Source organism: Formica exsecta, unplaced genomic scaffold (genome assembly GCF_003651465.1).
Source record: "Formica exsecta isolate Colony F162 unplaced genomic scaffold, ASM365146v1 scaffold659, whole genome shotgun sequence".
In the NCBI taxonomy this organism is placed as follows: Eukaryota; Metazoa; Arthropoda; class Insecta; order Hymenoptera; family Formicidae; genus Formica; species Formica exsecta.
In genome coordinates this window covers 61,441-75,711 of record NW_021853421.1, presented here as the reverse complement: position 1 = coordinate 75,711, position 14,271 = coordinate 61,441, and the positions used below count along the sequence as shown (strand labels likewise).

Genomic DNA, 14,271 nt, shown 5'->3' with positions numbered 1-14,271 from the left:
AATTAATACCAGTCAGCAATTCTGAAATAGGTATTTGTTGATGTTTGCGAATATTTTAACAATGTGCGAAATTATTTGACACCACGAGTGCAACACTGTTATACATTATATATATTGATACATGAATATTATATATATATAATTTAATTTTGTATGGTAATAAATATATATTGCACATTCAGATTTGGGGAGTTGCATTTAAATAAATAAAAGTCAATTTTTAATATACATTGAGCAATAAAAATACACAAGAATGATATAAAAATATATTTTTACTCAATTACATTGTGTTTTCAGATTTCTATCGTAAATCTTCGTTATTCGTGAGAATTTTGATAAATTACAATTTCTACAACGGTGCCTTTCGATATTTCGCCTGCACCCATACTCTGTACATTCGCAATTGTTTACCTCTATTAACTTGCAGCCTTCTGTCCACAAAGTTTTGTTCTTCGATGAAGCCATTACTGGTAAATAACTTTCTAATTTCCTCTGAAATAACCAATATTTTAATATAACGAATAATTAATTAATTATTTGCAAGAAAACATTATAAACATCAAACTTTAGGTACTAAATAGTTTAATAGGCAAGAATCACACACATTATAGTTTGAAAATATAATGCATAAGAAAGTTTTGACATACAAGAACAATAATTGAATTATGATATTAATTCTACAACATTAGAAAAAAGATATATCAAAATTTCTAGGAAATATTACCATGTAGGAAAAAGTATACTTTGGTGCCATCTCCACGCACATAAAAGTTTTTGCTGAGACAATTACCCTTCTTAAATCTCAATTGCGCCAAATCATATCTGCCATAATCGCGAAACAAAACTATTCCACCTGGCTTTAGATACCTGTGTATTTGCTGCACAACATGTTGCATTCTACAAAATAATACAAAGCAATATATTAACATCTATGTCTTTTTTGAATATGAGAATAATTTTAAGAATATAAAGTATGCAAGATACAACTGTATAAAAATAACAAAACATTATATAGAGATACTTGTATGATAAAAATATAACAAAAAAAAAACACAAAATATATAAAATATAAATTTTATATATATAAACAATTATAATAAAAGATATAACAAAATGTAATAAATATACATGTATAAGGTAAGCACTATATAAAAAAATTAATATAAATGTAACAGATACACTAAATAAGATGTAATAAAAGAAATGAATTAATAATACATGATAAAACAACATACTTATCAGGATGGATGGCAGACAATACAAATATAAGGATAACAATGTCTAGACTTTGAGGCTCAAAAGGAGTTGCCCATGTTTCTTGAGTCACATCAAGGACGAATGCTTTACACCTAAAATCACAGATTTTAGATTGTACAGATAATATATACAATTATGTGCATACATTTGCGTGATATATTGGATAATCGGAAATAAATTTACACAAATTTTGAGGATGCTTTACCTATCTACATCATAAGCAGGATTTTGTTGTAGTATATCAATTGCTTTCTCGGAAAAATCACAGCAATACACAAATAGTCCTACACCACAGCCTATTTCGAATATTCTACAATTATCTTTACATGGCAAATTTAGGATTTTGATATGCTTATCTCCGTGACTTTTATCTTCGTCAGTAAGTGCAGCCCTCATAGGTCTTTCTGTGTCCTCTTTTACAGTATTAGGTGCTAATTCAGGAAACTCAATCAGTAACCAATGTCTGTCTTTAAAAAATCTGAAATAAATGTATCGATTAGAAATTTATCCCTAAAATAACATGTATAACAATTCAATTCAATGATTATATTATCTAATAATCTAATAAAGGAAAAAGAAGTTTTCCTAGACTTTACCTATTGATAAACACGTACCTATTGTTGTGTATGCCATAAAATTTGTCCCAATATTTGTCCGCTTCAGTTTCATATTTCAGGAATTCTTCATATGATATTGTAACAATGGAATTCTCATCCACTTTCTGTTGTGCCAACTTTTCCTGTTCCTCATCCCATGTAACATTATCCCTTTTAGAGTATCAAATTCTTAATAATTAACAAGAACTTTTAATAATAAGCATATTGAATGAACAAAATGATTGAAGGCTTTGTACACTATTCTTGTTTAATAATAAATAAAAAAGAAATAATAAGATAAATGGAATTAATAATCAAAATTAAAAATATGCGAATAAAATTAATTATAATACATTAGAATTGCTCATTTTAATTGTACTCTTTATATTCACAGCTTAAAATAGCTTTATATTTTTACTTTAAAGATAGTTTATTATGAATAAAATATAAAATACTACGAAAGTATTCATTCCAAGACATAATTTTTACATGAGAGCATGCTTGCGTAACAAGTGTATTTAAAATCTAATTTTGAGTCCAATCTTTCTAAAAAGAATATCAAACAGGAGAAAAATATTCTCATATTATGAAAGAAACAAAAATCAGCGTATATAATTAATACATGTGTGATAATATTCGATTAATTTTTTTAATTTTATAATTTCGCAGGTTAGACCGGATACACATGCGTTCGATCAAACGTCAGATCGAACGTCACGTGCAGCTGCTTATACACGTGGAGCTGCAACGTACCATGCATTATGTTGGAAGACGTCCCCGTCGAGGGGCAAGTTTCGCGTTCCGAATCGCGGTCTTCCCGTTTCATGATTATCACTCTTCGACGATCCCTCGGCCATGTTTCAAAACGCGCCGGCGAAATGATGCGACCACATGTGACATTGGAATCGTTGCGTCGCGATTTTGACATGTCAAGGGAATTATTTTTTACACGTGAGAATTATTTTCCTTCTTAAAATTCACTCAGAATTATTTTCCTTCTTAATCACTCATCATAATTATATACAATTATTAGTTTGGTTATTTTTATAGGTTATTTCCTTTTCATAGAGAAACAGCTGTTTAATTCAGCCAAGTATACATATAAACAAAATAATAGTATAATGAAAAAAAAAGAGATGATATGCGAAATAATTATAAAATAAGACGATGAATGAAATAATTATATTTATTTTAGAGCCCATGAAGTTACTGGATTTATATCGATATATATATCGATTATACTAGGCTTGTATCGATATATCGGCTTGAATTAATCGCTATATTCTCGCGGGTTTCCTGAGCCACGAGTTTCCCGGCCATTTTGTAAAGCATAAGCTTGTTCCAGCTACATTTTCACATAATTTTAGCGTTTAATTCTTAATTTGGTAAGTTGCTAATTTAGAGATTCTGAGAAAAAGGAGTCTCACTAATTATATTAATTGTTAATAATATTTTTCCAGTTATATATCGGATTTTAAATAAACGTAAAATTCTCTGCGTTTAGTATCTTATATCGATCAATTTTGTATATTTTAAACGATATCGCGTTGTATTTTAAATTCCAAGTAATTAAAATTGAACTTTTGCATTTATATATCTCGTATTATTTTTATATACTGACGATCAATTTTACATAAAACTAGTCATCAAAGTAGTCAAACGCAATAAAAGCCTATTTAAAAAAACCACCCGTATAAGATCGACATAAGAGAATGTACGTTAAAGTATAACGAAAAAAAAAAAAATTTGAAAAGTTGGAAAAATGCACACAGGTAAAGGAAAAGATTTATTTAAGCATATCTCAGTTTCTCTCTATATATGTCGGATGTCATTGTCAGGAGAACAGATTATATTTACTTTAACGCGAAAGATACGAATAAGATGCTCGTTTTGTCTTTCTCTAAATACTTTTTTATATACGACATAAGCGAGAATGGAGAACGCACTTCACGTCGTAAAGTGCTTCGAACGAGAGTAGAGATTACGCGCGAGACTCACCCCCTCCCCCCATAATCCCATCATTCTCCGCGTTTACCCCGCGGCGGGATATCGAATGGTATTTATTTATTTTTTTTTAGTTGGAAATATATATCACGCGCGCTCGATCGCGCGCGCGGTACCGCATCAGGATCAACGACCTAAGAAAGTGATATAGGTTAGGTTGAGGGTATGTATGCGCGCATGGTATGCGGAAACGCGGGATGGGTGTGACGCGGCGAGGGGGTGCAGGTCGCGGGGGTGGCCGCGAGTTACGTCATTGGATGCTTGATGTCGCAGGGGCGAATCTCGCGACTCACGCACTTTGAATCCGCGACGATTTTCGCAGGCGTGGACTTCTCTCAACATCGAGATGTGTACGCGAAATTTTGAGATACAAAGATGCAGCACCTTCTAACGAGCAGACAATATTTTTGAAAATGTTCTTAAAAATGTTTTAAAAACATTTTTATAAACATTGAAATAATGGGTTAAATCCCCTTTTAATCATTAAAAAATTTTTTATATTAACACTTGTTATTTTAAATGAATATATTTCATGTAAAATAAATAATTAATAAACATTAAATAAATATTATTTTTACAATTAATTGTACAACGTACAATTAATGAACAATAAATATTAAAAATACATTTAAAAAATATTGTCTGCTCACACATTGAGCTGTCGTTTAAATATATAATAAAATAGTAGACCCAATGTGTGATATCTGAATATATGTTTTTTTCATTCGAAAATGTATTACATTCATTACATTTTTTAACATGTATATTAATAGGAGAACGAACGAAAGATGTTAAATTAAAATAACGAATCTATATGTATAGCTAACTATAGATTTCTTTTCAGAAACATGGATGAATAATTCGATACGCATCTAGTCCTATTTCTAAATATGATCTGCCACTTTAACCGACTATTTCCGGAAAAATCAATTCCGAAGGTATCAATTAGATTAGCAGAGAAGCTGGCTTATAAAATATAGATGAATTAAAGGACCCATTTTTGGATGGAACAAATGGAGAATATCAGGTATTTCATAAGTTTATTCCTTCAATTTTATACATATTTTTAATTGCTTCTCTATATAATTAAAACAATCAACGAATAGATATAAAAATTAATAATAAAAACAGGCATTTGATAATTTTGCAATCAATTCCTGCTTTTCAAATGTTGGAAAGATCAGAATCTTGATCTTCTTAATTTACTTTGATTCAAAACGTTTTTTAATTTTGTTTTTCCCCCGAAATTCTTTAACAATAATATTTATTTACTCTTTGCGAAAATCTACATTCATACATGCGAGATCATATACCTATATCTATAATAATACTCTGTGCACGCTTTTACAAATTGCTCGATTTATACAGATACAAGTTCGCGCCGCTCGATATTCAATCGCACGTGTTCAATAATACGCGCGTTAATAATGTATTCTTCCCGCAGGTTTTCCTCGATCCGTCCGCTTTTTTCGCGCGATGAGGTTCGTCGATTCGTTCGCGAGGATGCTTTATCGACGCGATGCGGCTCTTTGGCGGCGAGCGAGACGAAGCGAGGCGAGGCGAAGCGAGAGACGAACGACGAGTGACGAGACGAGACGTGGAGGTAGTGAGGAGAGGTGCTCGCGCGATTCCTGGCAACCGGTTGCCAAGGGCCATGCGAGGTCCTCGCGCCGCTCCTGCACTCGCCGCCTCGTCGTGGGTGGCTACCGTGACGTCCTAATCCTGCCGCGAGTCCCTAGGGGCGAGATCGATACACGCCGTGATCCGTTTCCCTTTCCCTTCCTCTCTTTCTCTCTCTCTTCCTCCTCTCTCTTCCCCCCTTGTTTTCGCGCGCGATGGGTTAGGCACTCATCGATCTCGAGTCGGCGAACTTGTCGGAGACAAAAAAAAAAGGGGGAAAAAACATGGGAAAACCCGTCCTCCGCTGAAAATTGGCGCGCGAACACGTCTCGCCCTTCGGTTCGTGAAAAATTGCAACATGTGTGCGCTATCGAATCTAGGAAATATTTTAATCAAAGTACACACTTGTGGGGATACATTAGCGATAAATTAAGTCGAGATCAAAAACGTCTGTCATTAATTCAATTAATATGTTAACTATGTACTTTTTTGTCTAATTTTACAAGACTTTTATAGTTTTATTGAATGATTTTTTTTTTTCCAAGATCATTCTCAAATTTTAGTCATCTCGTTGCGCCGAGACTTTTCGGTTGCAGCGAGCTATACCTCGTAAAACTGACAAACTCTTGTACTACTTTAAGGCTATTAAGAATGTGCGATTTGAAAAAATCCGTCTTTCTCTTTGCATAATCTATCTCTTGGATGTACTTATTATGTTTTATTTTTGTTTACATACACAATGCACGAAAAATCCTACATTTTATTTTGCAATTAAAGAGGGATAAATGAAGGTATATCTGTAATAGTTATTATATGCAATTGAACACAATTTATGTAAAAAAAACTTGATATCAAGGGCTAATATTTATATATTGATGATATTTGATATGACAAGTTTTTAGCGCGAATTTAGAGAAACACTGTTGCAAATCTTTTAAAATCTATTCATAGATTTCAGATACTTTTCTCAAGATTTTTTAGGATCAATTGTTAGATTCCGGTCTCTCGAACCCTCAGGACAAACCACAAAGTCCTTTTTTACCAATCTCGACCAATCGTCACCTTGCATCCTCTTTCGTTTCTGCAACTCGTAGGTTTTCGTCTACCAGAGGAGAGGGATGAGAGGAGGAAGGGCAAGGTTTGACCTTTTTGAGGGGATGACGGGATGGGTAGGACAAGGGTAGTTCGACGGCTGTCTTTTGGGGCATCGGCCCTTGCCTCGCCGAGGGAGGGTGAGCAGGGGCGGACGAGGAGGACCTACGCGTTATTGAGCGGCCATTTCCCACAAAGCGCAGACGAGGGCAACCACCCCGACGAAGCGCGCGGAGTCCTCTCTTCTCTCTCTCTCTCTCTTTGCCCCTCCGCCCTCTTTTCACCCCGACCTCTCTACCCTCCGCCCTCGTCCTTTCGTCCCTTTGCGCGTCGCTCTCCCTTCGGTCTATTACAGGCGAGAGAACCTTTCCGAGACCACGGATAATGCACCACCTTCATCGACGCATCTTTGAAAATGGTGGATTTCTTAAGTTCTGTTCTAGAGATATGACTCATATGTAAGTAACGAAGGTTCATAAAAATTCGAGGAAAAGATTTTTAATGGTTCACAAGAATTCGAGAAAAAGATTTCAAATGTATCTTATCTTTAGCTTTATCTTTGTCTTAATCTGCGCCTTATCTTTAAAACTCATTTTAAATTCTTGTTAAGAAAGCATTGATTTCTAGATAGAAAAAGAATTTGGAATCAAGTAGACATTGCTCAATGATAATGATAAAGATAAGAGTAAAAATAATTCAGTAAACAGATAATACAATAATAATTTTCTCGATATATATTCTAAGAGATTATATATATATAATATTTATTGTACATTACTATATATTTTCTAATACATATTGTAATATTATATATGGTATGATATATGTATATATGTATACCATATTCTAATTAATTATTGTTATTTTTTAATTCGTTTATTGGTTGAATTCTAGAATTATATATACATAGCATCCCGAGATAACTGAATAATATTTCAGGATAAATTTTCGGGTGTAAAATAGAGATGATTTTTTAGAATCAACATATACTCTAAAATATCTCTAGATAGATATTTGCTTTTTCATATCATCAATCTATATATAAATACTTTTATTACACAAAAGAATCTTATAAGATTGAAAAAATATGCTAAATCTTTAAAATTAACATAAGAGTAGCATTAAAATATTTTTATAGAAAACAGAAATAAAATCCTTTACTCGTATATATACAATATATAAGCTAAATTTTTTTTATTTTATAAATGATAATTATTATAATTCACAGGTGAGATTAATAAATCGAATACACGAGAGAAGGAAAGAAAATTTCTCGCGTAACGTTATGTCGAGGCTGAGCGAATTCGGAGGGCATAAGCTCTTCTGCAGCACCACCCGGCACACCGGCGGAATATATAATCTCGGGGTCATTGCTCGAACGATCTTTGGGGGTTCCACCGTGGTGTCTGCAACGAGGGTGAGAGACGCCTCGAAATACCGGACGCAGATATCGACCACCACTTTCCCCAAAAGACAAAAACGGATTCGAAATAGCGCGCGCATCTGTATCTCTGTTCTCCGATAATGACATATCAATAAATATCAAAACAAGAGCGAAACAATAATAATAACATTTCGACTGTATATATACCGGGTCGTTGCGTACGAGGTATATGTTGAAAATTTCACTTTTATGCAGTATATGTTCTTTGATATCCACGTTAATACACATCGCGGTTCTTTTATAAATTTATATTTTAATTTTTGCAAAATGTTTGTGGAATTTCACAAATATCTGTAGAAAATTAAAATATTTGTATATAAAATTACTCTCTCTTTATATATATAACTGTAAAATCGAAAGAAACAATATGTAATATATATATAAGTTAGAGACATAGAGAAACATATCACACACACATACATAAGATGCCAAAAATAGATATTTTACTTGATATTTTATTGCTTTTAAATAGATGAAAAAGGTTGCCGTTAAATCTGAACATCCTGTATAACCATACATCTCACTTTTCTCTCGTCGCGATTATTTACGCCGCATTCCGGATAAACGGCATAAATAGGACGGAAAATAATATGGATAATCAAGATGATTGAATTGCCGGGGTGCCCTTTGCATCATGTGATATAACGTCAAACCGAACGCCACCATCATGTGGTGCGGGCTGATGTGGTCGCTTTAATGGTATGCAAATTACCAGGTAAATTCTGCGCGCGAGCTTTGTCGAAGTAGAGAGAGGGGAGGAACGGAATAGAAGAGAAGGGGATGGACAAAATTGAAAGGGTTGGTCCGAGGTGATTCTTGAAAAACAAACAGGAAATGCGGCCACGCGGTTCCCGCCGATTAATTACGCTAATGGAAACATTTTCGCAGCATTCGAGCTGCAGGAGACGATATAATGCATACCAAGATAAAAGAATATTACACATACGATTCGACAAAAAAAAATGTATAATATTTGTAATAATTTATTATTGAAAGATGTGGAAGGAGAGACGTTTTATAAAAATTACTCCAACACAGAGATTGATGCATCTTGGAAACATCTATTTCACCTATTATTCGCGGCACGTGACATACAAATACGTATAGATACACATACTGGGACGCCCGCATCTATTTATAACGGCGATGAATTGCGGGGCGATTGACCGCGTGACCTTGACTTCCGGTTGATCCGACTGTCCTCCCTCTCTCCACTCCTTCCTCCTGGGAATTTCAATGTGATTCTCGCAAGATTTCCCGACGGCATTTAGGCACCTATTAATCTCGTCTTTCGATTAGAAGGGAAGGGATGGCAGAAGAATCGGCTATTATCGGATAACGATATCGAGTAATTTCAAAATATGTTTCTGTGAAATATATCTTTGATTTAAGGTTTATTTTTTTCAGCTGCAACTTTTTTGCTTTATGCTTCCAATCGGACAAGTCTATCATTGTAAGGAAAAGGAGATAAGAAAATATACAGAAGCTATAAAGCAAACAAATTCTATATGTATAGTTTGATGAAATACAAAAGGACCGATATAAAAATCTGGACGAATTAGGGGAGCGTATTTGGGAGGAATGTTCGACACATTGAAGCCATTAAACTTGGAGATAAGTTTTAATTACTTTTTTTGTAATAATTAAATTATGCAGTGATAATAAGTAATCTCGTAAATTGGATGCTCTACAGACACGTGAAAATATTAAGAGGACATAGCCGTTTGAACCTTCGAAATTATGAATAGATTTTCTGGATTTTTTTGCAGAGCAACGATTTGATAAATGTTCTTTTTATAATATTAATACAATATTATTAAGCACTTAAATAAAAATTTTCAGCTTAAAAATTTTTTTTCAGAAGATATGTCAATATTTGCAGATTTATATTTTCATGCACAGTGTGCATGAAAATGTTCGTTTATCATATCTGAAATCAAAAATATAAGTTTTTTTTATTAAACATATTAATAGCTATCTGCTATCTAAGTGTTTCTTTTTTAATTTTAGAAAATAAGAAAATGACGGCATGTTGAAAAAGTTTCGTTTTTTTTTTTTAATTCATCTTTTTGGTTTATAATAAAAAAATGGGAAATCGGTTTTAAAAAAGGCTTCGTTAGCAGATGCGGAATCTTATTAGGAACTCGCATGCAAAATTTGAAGTCTATCCGTCGAATGTAGCCAGAGTTTTCATGCACACCATGCATATAAATCTGCAAATATTCGCATAACTTAAAAAAAAAAAAATTTTTTTAAGCTGAAGATTTTTATTTAAATACTTAATAATATTGTATTAATATTGTAGAAAAATAAAAAGTTTTTATCAAGTCGTTGCGCTGCAAAAAATCGAGAAAATATACATATCATTTTTCGAGAATTTAAACGGTATGCCCCCTTAATCTCTCTGCTTTTATTCGCAACCGTAAGGATTTATATTATACATTTTTTTCCGTATTTAAAGAAACTCGTTGAAACGTCATCGATTTGCGTTTAACGGATAATAGGAAGGACGATGACCTAAACTAAATCTCGCGATTTTGTTATTTACATCAAACGATCCGCCGCTAATATGACTCTGTTTAGCTCGTTGTTCCGCTGCCTCGCGCACGCTGCCTCCTTTTTCCTTGCCCCGTCTCTTTCCTCCTTTTTTTTTTCTTCTTTTTTTTTGCAATCGCCCGGAAACCTGTTCGCACGAGAGTAGCAGCAACGGAATGTCCGAGTGCTGCTCGCTCTCATCTCGAACCGATCGAACCGGTGAGATCGTTCATTCTATGCTACGGTTTCGCTTAGAATTTCTCACATTTATTCACCGTTGCTCAAACGTGTGCGAGTATTTTAGCTCTTTTTTCTTTAAAAATTATTATTAAATTAAATATGCAATTAGTATATTAATATGATAATGGAACAGCATAAAAGATATTGATATGACAATTATTCTTATTGATAGTATCACATTTTTAGTGCAGTAGTAAACGCCGATTATATATCCTGACAAGCATGGAAGTGTACTAATGTTCGCGATTTTGATAAAATTCCTCTCTTTAAAATTGACTAATGGTTTTAATTGACTCACATTTTTTGTGAACGATCCGAGCCACGTAAAGCGGCTTTTAGTTTCGCGATTAAACTCAAAAATATATTTAATATTCTTGTCAATATTAATAGGTGGGAAAGCGAGCGAAAGAGAGAGAGAGAGAGAGAAGCTACACTAGGAGATTCGCGGAGGAGGATGCCGAGGAATGAAGGCTAACGACCTTGACCTTGTCTGTGGCGTGTGGGACTGTGTGCACTTGTGATCACGAGAGAGAGAGAGAGAGGGAGGGAGAAAGAAAGGTGAGGAGGGGGAGAGAGAGAATGCGAAAGTAGAAACACGAGAAAAGACATCGGTCAAAACCGACTGGCCTGCTTTCTTGCGCGTCTCGACACGATGAGAAGGAATGAATCCAGGTAAGCGACGAGACGGACGGGGCCCCGATGATTAACAATAAGACGGCGGCGACGTCGGACGTCCTCGACAGCGATGGGGCCCCCGCGAATGGCGAACGACAGCGTTGCGACATATCGCGATGCATGGTGCATCGCTTAACAGGATTCTAGAAGACAGAGAGAGAGAGAGGGAAGGACTCTGTCTAGCATAACAATATATATAGGGCGTGTTTCGCGAGAGTAGCCAACACGAAACTTTTCTAGCAATTATTATTAACTTATCATTCTCTTCATTAATGTTTTATGATATATAATCGATATAAACGAATTTAATCATATATTTAATTATCAATAGATCAATTCAGATATACTTTGTGCGAATAAAATTGGAGGAATTGGAAAAGAAATTTCACCGTTCTTGTTTATACGTCTCTCAGCTTTATTATTTCATCATTCTTTTTCCAAGTTTTCTCAGTCGCAAAATTTAATTTCGTTGCAATCTACAAGGAAGAAATTTCTCAAATATATCCCGCTGTTTTTGCGAGACTTTGTGTTTTCTGTTCTTCAAAGCGAGGCAAACACACGTTCGTGCAATTTGCAGTGTCAATATTGATGTTTTCGTGATGTGATAAGCTCGAGTGTAACCATCTAAACGTAATGAAGCTGAGAGAATAATAATTAATAGCGAGATATTTCAATTGCAATCATATGGACACGTGTGTTATTTATACATAGTCGTCGATTTCGCTCGTATTTACATATTGAATCGTTCTATATAAAATATCACATTTTAAAAGTCTCAGTTTTACTTCTCGTTTAAATAAGAAAAGAATTTTTTCTCTCTCTCTTTCTCTTTTGTAAAATTAAATAAATAAAATTAAAAAATGTGTTTCTCGTTCGTACTTCCTGGAGAAATCTTACTAATCAGAATCGATATATCGTAGGAGAAATAACGATGTCGACCTCGATGACGTTCCTCGCGACACCGCGCAGAGGCAGAGAGCTCGTCAATGAGACGCGAGCGCGAGTCGACGACCGCGAGAGCAAGAGCGGAGCGGGACGTCGCGACGAGGGATGCTGTCCGCACCGAGTTGCGTTGCGTTGCGTCGTGTCGCGTCACTAGGAGAAAGAGAGAAAATCGCGACTCTCGATGCGAGAGAGGGGGAGGGAAAATCCAACCCGCCGACTCCTGACCTCCAAGAGGAGTAGGAGATGTGAGCGAGGTCGTTCCGCGATCGATCGATAAATGCGCTTTTGCCTCTTGCGACCAAGGTGCGAAGGAACTTGGCGTATTAAGAGAAAGAGAGAGAGAGAGAGAGAGGAAGGAAACGGCAAACAGAAAAGGAGAAAGTGGGAGAGAGAGGGCGCGTGAGAGGAAAAATTGAGAAAGAAACCGCCCTTATCATTTGATAATACTTTCCCTTTCTTTTTTTGTATACGCGATAATATTAATTTAGTAATCAAGTTTTAGTGAATTAAAATAAATGATCTACATCGCGTATGTGTATAAAGAGAAAGAGAGAGAGAGAGGGAGAGGAAGCGGAGGGGGGAAAGAGAGAGATCATCTGCTTCATTCAAGTTTTTTCTTTTCATGTATTGTAAATTCTTGTCTTTTAAATTGGAACACGATAGCATCCTTCATCTTTTCTATTCTTTTTTTCTCGCTCGATTGAGTTTTTCTTTGATTAGAAGAGATGAAATCACAATAAATATTTATAGATTCTTTTCTAATATATATGCTTGCAAATTTCTTCTTCGATCCGAAGTCACGTACAAATTTTCTGCCACGTAGAAAATTTCTCGGTGAGCACCCCTGCAGAGAAAGGCGAAAGGACCGGAACAATCGATCCTTCGGCCTGCGGAAAGAGAGCGCGGGAGCTGCTTCTTCCTCTCGTTCTCTTCGTCTCTCTTTCCACACATCTCTTTCCGCTGTCTCGCCTCTTCTCCCGACGTCCCGTTTATCTCAGGTAACCGATTGCGAAGTCCGGAAATCCTTTAGAAACAAGACTCGCGACAAAACGAATGAATAAGCAATTATAGATTAAAGTCGGAAAATAAATAATATGTATCATCATTATCTCGACGCGAAATGTCAGAGAATCCGAACAAGAAATTTTATCGCAACTTTTTTTTTTACGCGTCTATGAATTCTTTCATCTTCATTTATGCGCGATTTATCCGATCGAGGCGATCAATTCGAAAAGGAATTTTTTTATGTAAAAGCATCAAACGCGAATAAAACAAGAAAGAAAGACATGACAATGCTTGCTTTTTATATATATGTACCTATAACGAATAAACGAGTGAGAGAGTGAGCCATCCGAATTTTCTCTCTTTTCATTGTTTACATTTCGCGAATTTATTTTAATAATTCCATCCACTTTATTAGCATCAACATGTTATCCATCTGGTGTTCTCGTGACGCCTCAATTATCACATCCTTCGCAGTACGATGCAAAGATATGTTCCCCTCGATCTTATATCGATAGAGCCATTTTCTCTCTCGTTCTCTCTCCCTCTCGTCATGTTTTAGATTTTAGATACAGACAAACGCGACATTTGACATTGGACATTACGCTTCTTATTTCCCGTAAATAATCTGTACCGTATTTCGGGCTGCATAAGACAAGACTCGATAAGAGTCGTCCAGAGAGCGAGCGTAATGAACCCCCCCCCCCCCCCTCTCTCTCTCTCTCTCTCACTCTTCCTCTTTCCATCCATTCGCTGCCACCGCGGCGCTCGGCGCGTTTACACGGCTGCCAACCGCAGCGCGCCGAAACTCGCCGACGACATCCGTCGCGTCACCGACTCTTCCTCCCCCCTCCCTCCAAC

The 14,271-nt window shown here is 35.4% G+C and overlaps 1 protein-coding gene and 1 long non-coding RNA gene across 4 annotated transcripts; one reads left to right on the top strand and one right to left on the bottom strand.

Annotated features, from left to right (window-relative positions):
- Window positions 1–253: 253 nt before the first annotated feature.
- On the bottom strand, window positions 254–2,957 carry LOC115242871 (methyltransferase-like protein 2-A). The gene is made up of 6 exons (XM_029819450.1): window positions 2,607–2,957; window positions 1,872–2,024; window positions 1,463–1,735; window positions 1,236–1,349; window positions 725–897; window positions 254–492 (listed from the first exon to the last, which is right to left on the bottom strand). The coding sequence occupies exons 1-6, from the start codon at window positions 2,708–2,710 to the stop codon at window positions 350–352; spliced, it is 960 nt and encodes a 319-aa protein (XP_029675310.1). The 5' UTR covers window positions 2,711–2,957; the 3' UTR covers window positions 254–349.
- LOC115242872 lies at window positions 2,682–9,763 on the top strand. 3 transcript variants are annotated; one of them, XR_003885118.1, is made up of 7 exons: window positions 2,682–2,804; window positions 3,049–3,238; window positions 4,702–4,884; window positions 5,302–7,027; window positions 7,798–8,178; window positions 8,486–8,712; window positions 9,421–9,763. It is a non-coding gene; the product is annotated as an uncharacterized LOC115242872 (long non-coding RNA). The 3 variants fall into 3 exon arrangements; XR_003885117.1 differs by having other exon boundaries at window positions 8,486–8,728; XR_003885116.1 differs by lacking the exon at window positions 9,421–9,763 and having other exon boundaries at window positions 8,486–9,052.
- The last annotated feature ends 4,508 nt before the right edge of the window (window positions 9,764–14,271 follow it).

Coding starts and splice junctions, on each gene's coding strand:
- LOC115242871 (XM_029819450.1), bottom strand. CDS start 2,710: ATGGCCGAGGGATCGTCGAAGAGTGATAATCATGAAACGGGAAGACCG. Junction 2,025..2,606: donor GTCTTCCAACATAATGCATG/GTACGTTGCAGC, acceptor ATACTCTAAAAG/GGATAATGTTACATGGGATG. Junction 1,736..1,871: donor TATGGCATACACAACAATAG/GTACGTGTTTAT, acceptor CATTTATTTCAG/ATTTTTTAAAGACAGACATT.